This window comes from Cercospora beticola, chromosome 2, assembly GCF_033473495.1.
Source record: "Cercospora beticola chromosome 2, complete sequence".
In the NCBI taxonomy this organism is placed as follows: domain Eukaryota; kingdom Fungi; phylum Ascomycota; class Dothideomycetes; order Mycosphaerellales; family Mycosphaerellaceae; genus Cercospora; species Cercospora beticola.
In genome coordinates this window covers 541,501-557,203 of record NC_088936.1, presented here as the reverse complement: position 1 = coordinate 557,203, position 15,703 = coordinate 541,501, and the positions used below count along the sequence as shown (strand labels likewise).

Below are 15,703 nucleotides of genomic sequence, written 5' to 3'. Positions count from 1 at the left end.
ATTGAACACCGCGAGTCCGTGATCTACAGCCCTGCATGAGAATGTATGACTCCTGCGGAGTAAGTACGCATTTAACCTTGGTAAGCCTGTGAAGCTCGCAGCTCTCTTTCGACTTCACTTCATCATTTTCGGAAAACTATTTCCGTATCAACACGAACCAAAAGCCCCATTTCTTTCGTCTTTCTACTCTGTAATTCTCAGCAAACATGACTTCTCAAGGCCGCCTCGCAGCAAAAACCGCCATCGTGACCGGCGGGTCGATGGGAATTGGTGAAGGCATTGTTCGTAAATTCGTTGAAGAAGGTGCTAAAGTTCTAGTACTGGATATCAATTCCGAGCTCGGGACAAAGGTGGCAAGCAGTCATCCGGAGGGCCAGGTCGTCTTTTTGCAGGGTAGTGTGACGAAAGAAGAAGATTGGAAGAAGGCTTTGGAGACGGTGTTGGAGTGGACGGGGAAGTTGGATATTGTGGTGAGTTCATGATATCATGTGGAAGTAGACGTAATGGAAACAATGGATGCTGATGAGAAATGCTAGGTGAATAATGCAGGCGTGGTTCATGTTGCTGCTGTAAGTCTGCGCGACCTACTGGAACGAACACAGAGTGAATGCTTATGACTCTACAGCCTTCGCCCACTGTCCCCAAGTCCGAGTACGATCGCATCATGGACATCAATGTTTCGCCACTGTATCAGAGCGCCACCGTGATCGCCCCGTACTTCCAACAACAGAAGAGTGGCGTGTTTGTCAATATCAGCTCAATATCTGCTCCTCGACCAAGACCAAATCTCGTCTGGTATGCGGGATCAAAGGGTGCGGTGAGCGCTGTAACGAAAGGTAACAGTAGCCGAGAATGGAAATCTTGCGGAAGTTTGCTAATTATGTTACATCATAGGACTTGCCGCCGAATTTGCGAAAGACGGCATTCGATGTAATGCCATTTTGCCTGTTGCAGCCGACACAGGCATGCTGGCTCCAGTTCAGGGTGGTGTAGATACCGAAGATGGGCGAGCATTAATCCTGAGGGGCATTCCGATGGGTCGTGTGGCCACTCCAGCAGATATCGGAAATGCGGCGGCGTTTCTCGCCAGTGACGAGGCAAGCCTCATTACGGGTATCGAGCTTCCTGTTGACGGAGGCAGATCGCTGATGTGAGAGTCGTCCTGGTTACAATATCTTACAATAGCTCTGAACTTCTTTACCGAGCTCAACTCATGGCCCCTCCATCCTCAAGATGCCCAAGGCGCCACAAGTTGTCTCGACCGAGCCCCTTTCCCATGTCGCAAGTTCACGATTGCTCTCAGCATGCGAATCATCTGTTCCAGTCCGCGAAAGCCAGTTGTGTACACTATATCCGTCAGAATTCCTTCATCTCCGCAAAGCTGAGAAGGGATAGGAAGGTCCAGCATATTGTTGTTGAGCAGTACGGCGTGTCCTTTGAGACCATTCCTCCAAAATGTGCCATCGCGTTGTTCGATGCAAAGAATGGCGATCATGACAGCTGCCGCGAATTTGGAGCCATACCTTAACGCCACAGTTTTGGCGTCGTCGATCTGCTGCTGTGTCATGTCGTTGCGGAAACGTGCCCACTGCGCTGATCTGTAGAGGCGCCATTCAGATAAAATAGGAGTATTTCCAACGCCGATATTGCAAAAGTCTTGGAATGAAACTGCTTTGTATGCGGGTCCTGTGATGACGCCGTATGCAAGATACTCGTGCGCATACGCCCGATGGCCAAGTATCGGTTCCAGAGACGGTACGTGGACAATGAAATTGGCATGGGACAGTTCTGTCGTGTCGATGATACCGATGAAGTATTTGTGCGCCATGTGACTGTTTGCAAAGTTGAAAGCAGTGTTGATGTCAGCAGCCCATGAGCTGAACTGGGTACGGAAAGGCGGGATCCTGTACCCGGTAAGCTGACGGTCGCAGTTTTCACGTAGCTCAGCCTTCGTCATGTCGTAGATCGTCCTTGACGCATCAACCACATTGGTGGAAAATGCTAGCGGTGTAATGCCTCTCGTTGTGTTGAGCCCTCGGGACCCACCGGAGTTGACATGCCAGGCTCTGAATAGATATCGAGGTGTGCGTCTCTGAGCTTCAATCAGTACGCGCTTGGTGTCGTCGTCCATCTTCCCAGGCGGCAGCGCGGCGTGATGATCATGAACAGAGTCGTTGAACGAGGCATCGTCATCCGATATATCGGGGTCTGTGTCTGACGATTGAAAGCTCGCATCATCGCTGTCGGTCTCATAGTCCGGCTGTCCATTTCCCACGGCGAATTGAGCAAGGCCTGTTTGAATATCGAGGACACCTGCTTCTCGATTGCTGTCGAGCAGTTGACGCTTGCGTTTCACAACAGCAATGAGCAAGTTCATGCCGCGTCGAGCGTCGGGAACGCGAAGCAGTGACGACTTGGTTTCCTTGATTTTCGGAACGGTCTTGAACAAATCCTCCGAGATATCGAAATCTTGAAATTCTGCCACGACTGCTGATTTGAGTGAGCAATCATCTTCGAGCCATTTGATGTGACTATCAACGTGGCGACAGAGCGAAGCAATGGCCATACATGCCACCGGGAGCTCGAAGTCCTGGCCGAATAGGGCGCCAAACGCTCTCGCCAGGATAATTTCATCTGCGAAATAGTCGGTCCCGGCAAAGTCCTCGTCATTAAAGATGTCCGCTGGTGCAACCTGGGAGACATGGTTTCGTTCGAAGTATTTGCCGGAAAGCTTTGACAGGGGCAGTGGCGTACAAATTTGATTCAGAGTAACGAGTGCAAAGTCGTCATCTGAAAGACAGCCGTAAACATAATACCAGTCGTCTCTCGGCTCGAAGACGTCAGCGCCATGCTGCATGAGATGAAAGTCATTCTCGTGAAGGACAATATTGCCTTGCCTGATGCAACTTGTGTCGAGTACAGCAACGAAGATTTCGTCGGACGGATGCCTGTTCTCCTTGCAATAGCTAATAGCTTGCCAGACAACGGACTGCAGAGAAGGTTCCCAGATAGACCACAGACCGGAACGAACGCGGTCTGGTGGCTTGCGGGTGAAGCTGACACGGTTGAGATCTTTGATTCGCTGGAGTGGCATCTCAAAGATATTGTCGGGCACGGCTCCAGTGTCGAAAGCTTGGGGCTTGACAAGACCGCGCGAGAAGACTGCACTGTGTGTACGATCGTGGAGTAGACCGAATTCGAAAAGGTAAGGTGGTGCTTTACGAGCTGCTCGCTGTACTTTTGCTTTGAATTTCTTGTCCCATGGCGTCGGAGAAGCTGCGCGTTTGACCATGTTCTCCGACGGTTGATGCTTGTGACTGTAGCTGATCTGGGGTTCTGCTTCGATGCGATTTGCTGTGGAGATTCTTCTTGCTGCTGGGTCCGCGATGGTCATATACCAAAGCGACTGTCACTTGGCATGCCGTTGCTTAAGACATCTCGAGACTCGTTGTTGCGCACAATCTTTGTTCCCACATGTTCTGAAGGTCTGTGCCCTGCAAAACATTTCAGGCAATCTCAGATTCCGACGTGTTTGCGCAAACATGTCTCACTATAGCTTTCCTCTGTACCTAGTGGCGTGGTGCCCTATTGTTATCCAGCTCGGATACCTGGGATATGCACATCCAAGCTGAGACAAGTTGACGCCTGGAAAACAGGGTGAAGACGGAATTCTCCAGCATTCGCCAGGAAGCAGAATCGAAAAGAGCGGTCCAGCCCAGTGGCTTCGCGCTGAAACGAATCATGCCTTCGCAATGTTCTGGAGATATAGCTCCGATGTGTGGAAGCACTCGCCAGAAACGAGCAGTTTCCAGAAAGGGAGCAGCGTTCTCAGCTTCTAAGCCCAAGCAGAGCCCCATCGTCCTGCAAAGCATTTGGTGAAACATAGGTACAGATGGCTTCAGGCTCATTGCGAGGTCTTGTGTTTTCAGCTGCCACAAATGTCAATTGCTTGCCATCGAAAGTAAACAGCTGCTAGAGACACCCACAAGGGTTACATACCAAACCCGCAGTGCGGCATCCACATAGAATGGTCGTCGATATCCACGGAGAGGACCAAAGCATAAATCTCTTGTCCGCATTAGATATCTACATGCAAGAAGTGAAACTGCAGCAGCAACAGAAATAATGCAAATTCATCACATCCACCCTATTCGTGCCATACACCACTTTTCGCGCTGTCCCCGTAACCGATTCGGACGCTCCACCTCGATTCGCTGGATCACTCTTGTCATTCTCGCGGCCGATTTCGCAACAGCCCGGCAGGTACTGTCAGCCATGCCCGCCGAGTGCCCATGCCGTGCGCCAGTTATACCACAGGCCATCATTCACTGCTGTGTGCACTTCTCAACCTTGAGGCGGCATCTCCCAGCTGAAATTTGCGGGCCATCAGCTCGATCTTTCCTGAGCGGTATTGTTGTGGATGGAAACGGTCTTCACTCATCATCGTCGTCAATGCGTCCAGCAAGAAAGCTGAGCTAATCCTCATCGAAGATCGCCGTAGCATTGCTCAAAATCGTTTCCAATACAGTATGTTGCCATGAAGCGTCTTGGATGTGTGGACCTTGATGGGCACCCATGAGAGTAGGACTATGAAATATGTCAGCATGAAAGCCCAAGAGCGACGAAGGGAGAACAGGAGGGAGAACTTACGCCAAGCACACAGCCAGATTCGCCGCAGTCATTCTCGTGCGGGCCTCATTCTGCATGACACGATGCAAATGCAGCACTAGCGCTCTCATAGTGGCGTAGTTCGCATCAGGCAAATCGTTGATACATTGATGCAGCGCATCTCGTCTCGCATCATCTCCATCAACCTGAGCGGATTCAATAAAGTTGGTGTACCCATCCTTGGGGAAGAGAGGGTCAGGAAGCTCTCTGAAGAAGCCTTTGAGCAGACTGGTGACAGCTGTCACATCGTGACCAAAGTTCGAGGGGTTGCGGAAATCCAGTTGGGGATCGTTAGGCTGAAGTGTATCGAACATATGTCTGAGGCGATTGACTTGGCCAATGTTTCCGTTTTGTCGATAGATGCCTTCCACGTCGAGACCGAACAGGTCGACGGCTTGTATGCATTGAAAGACGATGATGGGGACAGCAGACTGATCACGAGCGAAGAGGTCTTCCAGAGACACACCAAATACTCTGCCGCGACCACCTGCACTGAGTGCTGTCGGCGAAGGCTGGAACTGTGGTGCGGGAGCGACATGGGGTGAATTGGAAATGACCCCTGTAGACTGGATCGGTGTGTTGCCACTGTAACCAGGTGGAGCTCTTTCATTGGGATGTGTAGGATACGGCGGTGTACTGTTGTATGTGTCGCGAAGTGGTGCTGTCGATGGATTGTATGGTGAAGAATTGTTGTTTCCGGAGAATGGAGGTGAAGCTGCGCGGAATGGATCCGATGAAGGCATACTGCCAGACATGGGAGCAGGGGATTGATTGTGAGGACCAGCAGAAGCGGGCCCAGCGAAGGATGATGTTGGACCGGCGAAGGAGGATTGTTGCGGAGCGCCACCCAGACGACTTGTGCTCGAACCAGGTTGGGACGTGCCTGTATTGACACTCAGCGAAGGCTGTGAAGATGCAGGAGTCTGTGGCGCCAAAGTGGGTTTCTGCAACGGTTGCGACTTAGGCTCCAAAACTCGACTCTTCTCGAATACCAGCTCATGCGTGCGAGCAGGTATCTTATGATGCTCGGCGCCAATGTTGGAGTTGAAGTCGCGTTCGTTGTCGATGTCCAGGACCAGATCGCGCAAGCTGCGCTGCATGTTGGAAGCATCGGAGAGTGGCTGTACCAGAAGACCATTCCCAAGCAGGAGCTTCTCGTTGAATGTGGCGAACTTTTGCAGCTGCAGTGTCAAGGCGCTATCGCACTCTTTGATGTATTTCTCCAGCTCCTTCACAAATTTTGGACGTTGATTCCTGATCAGATCTTCCCTCGCAGTTCTCGCCTCGTCCACTTTGGCGCGGTACTCGGCCTCGGCAGCCTGCGTCTTTCGTAGCAGGTCTTGCTCGTGCTGCTCTGCGCTCTTGGGTCCCTTGATACCCAGTCTACGGCCTGCTCTGGTGTCTCCCGTCCGCGCCTTGTCGTAATCTTCCGCGAAACTCTCATACTTGGCTTTGGCTTTCTGCATGGCGGCCTCCAGGTCGCTGACATTTTTCTCGGCAGCGAGACCTTCATGCTTGCCTTGCTTTCTCCCGCGCTCCATGTTTGCGCTCAGCACATCTAGGTCCTCATGCATCTGGTGCAGCGACAAGGCGAACTGCATTCCATTATCTGCCATGCGGTCATGGATGCGCAGGACTTCGGTGAGCTGTTGGGCATATGTCCCACTTCGAACATCGGCTCTTCGAACATTATCCAGCTGGGTCTGGGTCAATCGCTTCAGTCCTTTCGCCTGGTCTTCTTCTAGTGTAGATCGTTTCTTCAAGAACTGGGCAAAGTCGCGCGCCGAGGCGATGCTCTGTTTGAGTCGGTTCAAGAGTGTGTTGACGCCAATATCAGAGTACATGACATCCTCCACTCGCTTATCATACACGCCGCCCCCGCCATGCGACGCGTCGCCGCTGGTACCAGGTCGCGCGCTATCGTTGGTCGGACTGCTGGGAAGTGATCCATTGGGAGCGGCGGGCTCAACGGCCGCGTGCCCGTTCGTGTCGCGGTCGATCTCGGTGGACATGCTGTGTGCTGTCCGGCCAGGAGAAGTATCCAGGTGAAAGTGAGGATCCGAGAAACGATCCGGACCGGCAGTGATAGTTGGTGATAGATGTGTCGTTGCGGCGAGGAAACCGGCTTTCGAAGCTCTCCTCAGCCACAATGCGACGCGTGAGAGAGTGCACGGGCCGAAAGTCGTTCTGCAGGTGCCGAAGATCCACTAGACGTCACTGCCGCCCGAACAACATTGATCGTCTCAAGTGAACATCGACATTTCGCACGAAGCTCCTGCACACAACATAGTCAACATGCCATCGACAGCTACGCTAGGATGGGAACAGAGCGCCGACGCCTGTCACCCTACTGTGGCCGACCACCTACCCAATGAAGTCGTCACATGCCTCACCAACGCTCGATTCGTGAGTATACATCAAATGGTCGGACCTCAAGCCGAATTGCGACTGACAATTGATGCTCCAGCTCCATCTCGCAACATGTACAAACAACGTGCCACATGTGTCACTCATGAACTACACCTACCTTCCATCCCACCCATTTCCGCAGTCCACGACCACGCAACTCCCCTCTGGCCCCACCATTATCATGACCTCGAACCCCTCATCGAAGAAAACGCTTAACCTTCTCCAAAACCCGAATGTGTCAATCCTCGTCCACGATTGGGTTTCCTCACGACCGCCGAACTCCATGTCCGGCAACGATCGTGAACGCAGTCCCACAGGAGGGCCTCGCTCATCACTTGCCGCGATGCTGATGCAGATGAACTCGACGGCAGTGAGCTCAAACAGCATTACGATGAATGGCGAAGCTGTGGTTCTGGAGGCCGGGAGTGAAGAGGAGAAGTGGTGCAAGCAGCAGCATGTTGCAAATAATACGTTCGAGGATGGAGACTCTACGGGGTTGGGGAGGGGCAGTGTGGACGGCACAGGAGACAGTGGGAAAGGAGCGTATATCGAAGGAGAAAATGTGAGAGTTGTGGTCGTGAAGATCAAGGGCGGTCGAATAAGTGACTGGAAGGGCAACGTGAGCGACTGGGCTTTGAGAGGGAGCGGTGAGAGCGTCCAAAGTGCAGTGGGTGTAAATGGGACGTGAAAAGAAGAGAAGTACAGCAATGCAGTAATATGAGCTCGTGAAAAATCAAAATACTGGGCTTCTCAGAATTGAGCACTATGGTCTCGGGTTCGCAAGAGCGCAACAGGAAGAAGAATCGAACAATGATCTCAACGCAGGTCATCTCAACTCAGTTGGAGCAGCTGGTCACATGGTAGGCGTCGGAACGGCGATGATTCGAGCACTTTCGATTTCTCAGGCACGAGCAACACCTGTTCTTGTTTTACTATACGGCACCTCGGTTCCACGCTTCTCAAGAAGAAGCCATTGAGCAAAACCCCACTTCTTAACTTAGGGAGCACCTCCAGTGAGTAACAATAACTGAAGAGGACAGTCCAGTTGACACTTTCACATACAGGCGTTATCAGGATCTCATCTAGCTTCCTAAGATGCCCATGGTGTTTTCACTCCCTGCAGCTTAGCCGCCGACCTCGCTAGCTCTGAGGCACAATCGAAACAAGCCGCCGATGGCACAGTAGCTGTGGTGCGACGGGGGCGCTGACATCGCACTGAGATGGGGGCCATGCTCAATGGGTGCATGTTGCTCGATGTAGCTTCACTCCACCTCCCCAGACGGCCTTGACTCCATAAACATGGAATCATGAGTCGCTTCCAAATTCACGAATAGCTTGCCGCCTGTCTCATCTGGATGTGTCGTGGTGGCATCGAAAGGTCCAGCTATCGGAAACGTTCTGATCAAGCCTAAGCAGGATCATGCTCTCACTGGGCACGTTCGATTTATGATGATCTGTGGACAAACACTTCTTATGCGCGCTTTCGTAGCCATCAGGCATGGGCTGTGTCTCTGCACGACTAGCTTATAGCATGCTCTCGGAATTCCATCTCGCTCAGAGTAGCGCTCTGGTCCAGAGTGGAGCGAGTAGCGATTCTTTGAAGGGTGCAATCAAGCCCGGTCCTCTGATTGCTTTGTGCAACTCTACGCACGACAAAGAACATGTAACATGGAAATTGAAGTCGATGCGGGAGGCGAGAGACAGGAGGAGACTCGTATACTCTTCACTGGGATTCGATACGATGTGTCGTACGGGCGACTGAGCTTTGGAGTTTTGGAATCTTGATGTTAAAGGTTAAGGGCGGTCGAGTAAGTAAGTAGGAGCGAAATATAAGAGGAAGTAGTGAGAGTCTGCAGAGTGCCGTGGGCGTAATAGACGCGAAACTGGAGGCGAAGGAAAACTATTCAGCGATGAGGTATAGTGCAAAAGTGAAACAACGGGCTTCGTAGGATTAGAGAAACGGCGCATGTCCATAGTTTCTCAGCTACAGGAGTAACCAACATTTAGGCCCGCTTGCTTGTAGAACGCCTTCCATATGCAATTTCGCTCAGGTAAACACGCCAATTCGCACATCAAAGTACATCAAAAAGCTCTGAAACTGCCGCGCCATTTGCCCAACTCCTCCTGCGCCTCTACAAGCTGTGCCTTGGCGGCCTGTAGCTCAGCCGTCAATTTCTTGTTCTCTTCTACAAGCTGTGAATAGGTCGGTGGCGGCGCCATGAGCTGTGGAGCAGCGTGGGTCTGATACTGTGGCGGATTGTATGGTGGTGGAACGTCGAGCGCGGTGCTGGATGTAGCTTTTGGAGCGTCTTCACCATCCCAGAACTTCTTGGCGAGTTTAGCGCGTTTGCGTATGCCACCTTTCTTTGGGTATCGCAAATTGCGGCGGGTGTAGCACCGAAGAGTCTCCTGGTAGATCTCGTCGTCTGGCATGGTGTGAGGGTTGCGCTTCAGGATTGCAAACAGTTTGCCGCCTAGGTCGTCTGGATGTATGTGGTCGACGTCGAAGAGCTCGGCCATTGAGTGCTTCTCCATTAAGAACTCGTTGTCCCAAGAAGCCAGATCTTGGCCGGCAGGAAGCTTGGATACAGGCATCGCTGGCGCAACACTCTCTGTCTCTTCGTCTTCACTCAAATCGATCGGATGCTTCTGCGTGCCTAGCAGATCGAGCGGCGGAAGCGCGAATGGGCCAGCGGCTGTGACTGTATACAGCGGAGCAGCCGTGCGCGGCACATTGCGACCGCTGTACAGATCCAACAAGGCGCTTGCAGCATCGGCGCGTCGCTGGCGCTCCTCTCCACTCTTGTAAGACTCGACGGTAGTACTGTAATTTATTAGTGGTCAGCGTGTCGTTGAAAGCGGCGCGCAAAGATCAAAGGCAATTGGCCCTGATCTGGAATTCATTGACTTACGTGCAGTCGGTGACATGGTGCTCGTGTGGAGCTTGGATGAGGTCGTCGCGAGCCATCCTGCTGTTGCTGAGGCGCATCTTCGAAGCGCCGCGATGCATGTCGGCAGTGAAGTGGATGGTCGAGTTGGTGGGGTGCAAAGGACTAAGAGCTTGCCAACAGCAATGCGTCATGAGTGAACAGCGGAAAGCTGCCTGAGTCCGCCAAAGTGAGCCGGCACTAGCGTCATCCTGAGCTATAAGAAATTCGAAGTTCGCTCTGCAACTCAACTTTCTTTCCTAACATCGCCGCCCTCGGCATCAGCATCCATAACACCAGCGCCCACACCTCGGCATCAACGGCACCAGCGACCGCGACATCAGCGAGCACTCGACATTCGAGTGGCTCGCCGCAGGTGACTATCACGTCAGGCACAGCAGGATTGACATGGCGCGCCAGTAGCCGCTTTGAGGCTCATCTTCGAGTCAGCACGTCTGCGTGGACGGGGCCGGGTTTCGCGCCAGCGCCGTCATGCTCGTAGACGTTGCTGTCTGGTCCATGGGCACTCATTGCACGTGTCGCGCGTGTCAATTTCGCCTTCATCGGGATGCGTGTTACTGAACTGCGCCGCGGATTACCAGCCTGCCACAACCAGGGGTCGGAGGTACATTGCTGGCTGTGCCCAGAGGTGTTGTACTGTACCGCCTGGCAGGTCTGCTGTGCGGAGCAACGCAGGAACCGGTACATGAGCTGAATGATGATTGCGAGTTGGCTGAGCGACTACTGGGCGCCAGGTTGATGATGGCTTGTGGTTTGGCACTTGACCGTATTATGTGTGCGAGGCATTCGGCCTCGCGGACGCTGACGCTTCTTTCTAGGTCATCAGACATTTGGCAATACTTGTGCCGGATGCTGGAGACCATCATCTTAGCTTGCTCATGTCCAACCTCGACTCCTTGGTCGCAGCCTGTGTCATCTTCACGGTAGCCGGCGCGCGTGATGTCAAGCCTGCGACAAAACCGAAGACATCGACTGACGCGCGCTCTTCAGTCCTGTTCTCGCGTCGACTTCAAGGTAAGTGGCGCGTCACGCGCTTGCACTGAGTTTAGAACGTTGTCGAAAGTGAAGTGCCGTGAGAGGTGAAGTCGGGAATCAGCCGGAAGCTCGAGGCTTGGCAGTGACGCGAGGCACAACCATCGGCGCCACACAAATCATCAACAGCAACATGACAACCTTCATCAGATCTTCGCAGCCCAGCTAGCCGCATCGTCGGCAACGAGAAGACCAGCTCCTTTTGCAACTTGTATGATGTTTTGTTCTCATCTCCTTTGTCCCGCCCATTGTGGAGGAAACGCTCAAAGAGCTAGAGCTTGATTGCGAGCTCCAGGGACAAATCGCTCGTTTGACGACGAGAGCTTTGCTCTGAGCGGAACTGCAACAGGATCAATAACAACCGTGTCCCCAAGCATAAGCCCAAATGTGTGCGAGAACGGCAAGGACAGTATATGCAGGGCCCTTCGCGAACTCGTGAAACCATTCATGATCGCGCATTCGGAGTCCTGCCTTTGAAAATGACCATGCGGCGCAGGAGCACCATGTGAGATCGGTGGTCTGCATCGAGAGTCTTGATCGACAGTTTGACGACTGCGAATGTAGACGTCGTGTCTCCAGCATACTCTCGATGTCAAGGCAGTCTCTCGGACACCGGGCAGGATATTTCTGGTGCCTGGTCTTCGAATCAGAACATATGACAAATATCTCTCCAGGAGAATGGATGCTCCATAGCTCCTTTATCTGCAAACACCGATAATTGTCCTTCTTCCCCTTGCTCGAAACACATGCGAATAGTGGTTTCTCAAAGCATGATTCCATGCTAGAGCTGACAGGAGTGGGGAGCATTCCCGGTGACCTTCTACACGAAAAGGATCGAGTACGTACTGACTCTGAGACACTGAACGCGAAATCCGGACAATCAATGGACAAACAAAGATGACACGAGCTCATACATTACGGTGGAGAACAAGTGCATAGGCGCCGCTTCTCTGTATCCAACTGCTGGAGAAAGGTGCTCCGAGGTTTTGCTTCCAAGTAAAGCACGGGGTATGACTGTTGAACGAAAATGTACAGGTCAGGCGTTTTCACACATCGTAGTCAAAAGTGAGGAAGTAAGAGCTGCTTTACTGAACTCAGCTGCAAAAAGTAGGCGTCTAATGTGCAAATAGTCGTAGAATATGGATATAGCTATCGATAACCTCGAGATCATACGACCCGTTCTCTCGAGGGGTGAATGTGTGACAGCTGTCCTGGTGGAAAATCCGTAAGGTACAGACATGTCCTGTCCTCTCCTAGAGATGAGATGTAAAGAAAGCATTCTTTTTATTCCGAGCCCGAAAGGATCAGAGCCATGTTATGTTTGCATGTTCCAGATCGTGAAAGCTGGAAAGACAGTCAAGATCCAAGTTCAGTCACTTACGGTAGGCTTCTGGTGGGAAGACGACGGTGGTACCTGGACATGCTGAACGAAGGAGGATACAGAGGAGTCGTGCTTCGAGACACGGCTATGGAACGCAGGGGACCGATGCAGATCAAGCAGGGAGAGCGCTCACGCTCTTTAATCGAGACAGATGAACGAAGTCGTTTCTCTGGGAGCAACCGCGTAAGTAAGCCTGTGTCAGGAGAGTTCACAGACATTGTAGCTATGACTTACAGTCGAGAGGCAACGAGAAGGAGCTGTTCCTCCGAGCCAAATTGAGGTTGCTATGTGCTCTGTGTAGAGAGCATATGTAAGAAAGCCGGACCTGAAGCTTGAGGGAATCATCAAACGCACTACTGTCTCCGCTTGCAAAAATATCACGCAGGTGCTCGAGGGGCAAACTGCCATTCAGTCGAGTCCTGTATTGCTGCAGAGAAACAAAGGTCCGGTGTTGACCTCTCTGACGAAAGAGATATATTCCAGGTACTGTGAGCAAGGACAAGCACGGATGCAGCCCATATCATCAAGCAGAGAGCGACTTTGTCGCTAAGTTCCATCCGCGCCAGACCACACTCCATCCACCAATAACGCAACTGAGGCCTGTGAACAAGATCAGACCCCCATATCTCGTCCCATAACCCCATCTCTCAGCATCCGTAACGCCTCCGCTCTTCAGTAACTCCACTCCAGCCACGCCACTTACAACATACCCCACACCTCTCGCACCATTGAGTAGACCGTACAGCATACCGGTATTGATCGCCTCGTTATTGTTTGTAGCTTCACTCTCCATTTCTTTGATCCAGCCTCCCCATGTGGAACTGTAGCCTCCGGCGAAGAAACCATAGAACAAGGAGAAGCATATCAGCACAGCCGGGATTCGATTGGATGCTAGGCCCCACAAGAACAGTGCACAGCTTGCGGATCCAAAAGCTGAGATGAAAGTATTCGTTCCCGCAGAAACGTTCAATCGATCAAACAGCAGTCCGAAGCCCACGCAGGAGATGATCCCCGGAGCATTGAAAAGCGTGATCATCAAGCTGGACGACAGCGTTGACAGTCCCAAAATCTCCTTGGCATACGAAGAAAGGTATGTTTGCGGAATTCCGTAACCAGAAGAAAATATCGCGTTCGCAATAGCATAGACATAAAATGTCCGATGACGAAGAAACGTCCAAGGAACTTTCTGCTGAGCTTGTGCCCCTCTCCTGAAAGCAGAAGGCCGTTTCGGCATGATGGCCAGGCCGACCCCACCAGTGACCAGAACGATCAAGGCCCAAGCCCTCAACGTCCAACGAAATCCCCAGTGCGTGAGCATAGCGGAGAACATCAACGGACAACCAGAACCGGCAATGTTCTTGCTTGATAGGATAGCTCCATACGCAGTAGCTCGTCCTTCAGATGGGAAGAATTCATCGAGGTAGAGGGTTGTTGGGCTGTATACCAATGTGTTGCCTAGCGCGGCGAGGATTCCTTGGGTGAGGATTAGATGCCAGAGTTCTGTGCTGAAGGATGATAGGAGGAAAGCGAGGGCTGAAATGATTGTTCCGATTGTGGCGACGAGACGGCGATAGGGTGAGAAGCGGCCTCGGTCGAGGAGAGTGAAGAGGAAGGGCATGAGGAGGTACATGACACCGTTGGTTAACATGCCGATTATGCCAGAGGCGGAGGTGGAGTGGAAGGGGAGGGTTGAAGAGTGAGCGTAGTTTTCTTGGAAGATTCCGAAGGTCATTGCGAAGCCTGGGAGCCTGGAGTTAGAGATGTGCTTTCGGAGAGTAATTGGTTTGGTCTTAGAGCGGGTATAGAACATTTACCCCAGATTGGCAGTTGTAGAATAGCAGACCCTCCAAGCACAAGCCAGGTTTGCTTCTTGCTAATGCTGTTCATGTTCTGTTGCTGTGGGCGTCCGCCGGCCTGGTTCTCGTCCGGCTCATCGAGCATTTCGAATTGTTGTCTTCGTTGGGAGGCGTCCATTGCTGGGATGGTTATCTCGACTCCTGGTGGGTGTTGTTTTGTCGAGTTGAATTGTGTTTGCTAGCAACATCGAAGAAATATATGTACCGTACCTCAGTTCACGTCTAATCGGAACAGCATGTTCATCCGGCAAGAACGCCGGGATCGGCAAGATCGGCATCCATTTCCGGAAAGTACGTACTTCGTGGTCGATAAGTGAAGGATCATGGCTCAGAAGTCAATCGGCACGACCCTTGAGACTCTGCGGCATATGTGAGGCAAGAAAGCCACAAGAAGGCGAAGACGGATTGGCTGATGGTGGGCAGAAGATGGCATCATCGAATGATCGTTCACGCTGGTTCTATTGACTGTCCGTTACTGTGGCCGCGAACTCGCTAGCAAACATCCTCAACTTCTCCGGTCTCGCTCACAAGTGGGCCAAGATCGCCATCCAGTGTCCTACCGAAGAGTTCTAGCAGCATCTGGAAGCAGATGCCCGAAAGCGCTGGGTCGTATCTTCCCTTGCTCAACTCATCCCTGATGAATGCATGCTGTGCCCATGCAGGTTCGTAGAAGCTGAACACAACACCAGCATCGTGCAGAGTCTTTCTGATCAGGTCCCGTCCGGCAGGTGGGACGTGCGTATCACGCTTGCCAAAGATCATGACGAGTTCGCCTTTGATGTCCTTGACCCTGTCCAGCGAGTCGTCGTTCTTGCCTTCGCCAAGCGTTTTGGAGTGGATATCGGTCGCAAAGTAGCACACAGCAGCTCTCACACGCTTATCAAATGCTGCACGAAAAGCCAGATGCCCGCCAAGGCACATGCCAGTCGCCCCAATGCGTCCATTGCATGTTTCCAGTCCAACGAGGATATCGATCGAGAGAGTAGCGTCTTCGTCGTAGGCCGAGACCTTCTTAGCTACCTTCCAGTCATTACCCTTGTCGGTTCCTGGACCATCGTAGGCCAATGGCTCAGGTCCGGTGAATTCGTGGTAGGATGAAGGAGCAGCGACGATGTAGCCGTGAGAGGCAATCTGACGTGCGAAGCGTTGAACTGGACCCGTGACTTGATAGATCTCGCTGAAGACTACCACACCTGGGAACTTCGCTTTGGGGTAGTTTGGAATGGTGGGGTGAAAGATGAAGACGCCTACCTTTCGCTATCAGCCTTTGTCATAGGCTGAGAGATGTGTGCTGGGAGAAGGCATACGCATGTCGCCGCCAGCCTTAGTGGCGACATCTTTGTGGCTCTCCGTGATGAGCATTTTGAATGTGATCCCGTGATGACTGGGGGAGATGAAGGAGAGCGGAA

At 52.3% G+C, this 15,703-nt stretch overlaps 7 protein-coding genes across 7 annotated transcripts; 2 read left to right on the top strand and 5 right to left on the bottom strand.

Annotated features, from left to right (window-relative positions):
- Positions 1-206: 206 nt before the first annotated feature.
- Positions 207-1,154, top strand: RHO25_002372 (uncharacterized protein; the record flags this gene model as incomplete). Its single annotated transcript, XM_023594779.2, has 4 exons — positions 207-470; positions 537-569; positions 626-836; positions 895-1,154. The coding sequence occupies 4 exons, from the start codon at positions 207-209 to the stop codon at positions 1,152-1,154; spliced, it is 768 nt and encodes a 255-aa protein (XP_023458707.1).
- A 74-nt stretch (positions 1,155-1,228) lies between these two features.
- Positions 1,229-3,292, bottom strand: RHO25_002371 (uncharacterized protein; the record flags this gene model as incomplete). Its single annotated transcript, XM_023594780.2, has 1 exon — positions 1,229-3,292. The coding sequence occupies one exon, from the start codon at positions 3,290-3,292 to the stop codon at positions 1,229-1,231; it is 2,064 nt and encodes a 687-aa protein (XP_023459815.2).
- A 1,183-nt stretch (positions 3,293-4,475) lies between these two features.
- Positions 4,476-6,680, bottom strand: RHO25_002370 (uncharacterized protein; the record flags this gene model as incomplete). The annotated part of the gene is made up of 2 exons (XM_023594781.2): positions 4,476-4,587; positions 4,651-6,680. The coding sequence occupies 2 exons, from the start codon at positions 6,678-6,680 to the stop codon at positions 4,476-4,478; spliced, it is 2,142 nt and encodes a 713-aa protein (XP_023459814.1).
- A 283-nt stretch (positions 6,681-6,963) lies between these two features.
- RHO25_002369 (uncharacterized protein) lies at positions 6,964-7,765 on the top strand (the record flags this gene model as incomplete). The annotated part of the gene is made up of 2 exons (XM_023594782.2): positions 6,964-7,074; positions 7,136-7,765. The coding sequence occupies 2 exons, from the start codon at positions 6,964-6,966 to the stop codon at positions 7,763-7,765; spliced, it is 741 nt and encodes a 246-aa protein (XP_023459817.1).
- Positions 7,766-9,159: 1,394 nt separating this feature from the next.
- Positions 9,160-10,087, bottom strand: RHO25_002368 (uncharacterized protein; the record flags this gene model as incomplete). Its single annotated transcript, XM_023594783.2, has 2 exons — positions 9,160-9,901; positions 9,990-10,087. The coding sequence occupies 2 exons, from the start codon at positions 10,085-10,087 to the stop codon at positions 9,160-9,162; spliced, it is 840 nt and encodes a 279-aa protein (XP_023459816.2).
- A 2,874-nt stretch (positions 10,088-12,961) lies between these two features.
- Positions 12,962-14,412, bottom strand: RHO25_002367 (uncharacterized protein; the record flags this gene model as incomplete). The annotated part of the gene is made up of 2 exons (XM_023594784.2): positions 12,962-14,178; positions 14,253-14,412. 2 exons carry the CDS (start codon positions 14,410-14,412, stop codon positions 12,962-12,964), a joined length of 1,377 nt encoding a protein of 458 aa, XP_023459819.1.
- A 374-nt stretch (positions 14,413-14,786) lies between these two features.
- Positions 14,787-15,656, bottom strand: RHO25_002366 (uncharacterized protein; the record flags this gene model as incomplete). Its single annotated transcript, XM_023594785.2, has 2 exons — positions 14,787-15,541; positions 15,602-15,656. The coding sequence occupies 2 exons, from the start codon at positions 15,654-15,656 to the stop codon at positions 14,787-14,789; spliced, it is 810 nt and encodes a 269-aa protein (XP_023459818.1).
- Positions 15,657-15,703: the final 47 nt, after the last annotated feature.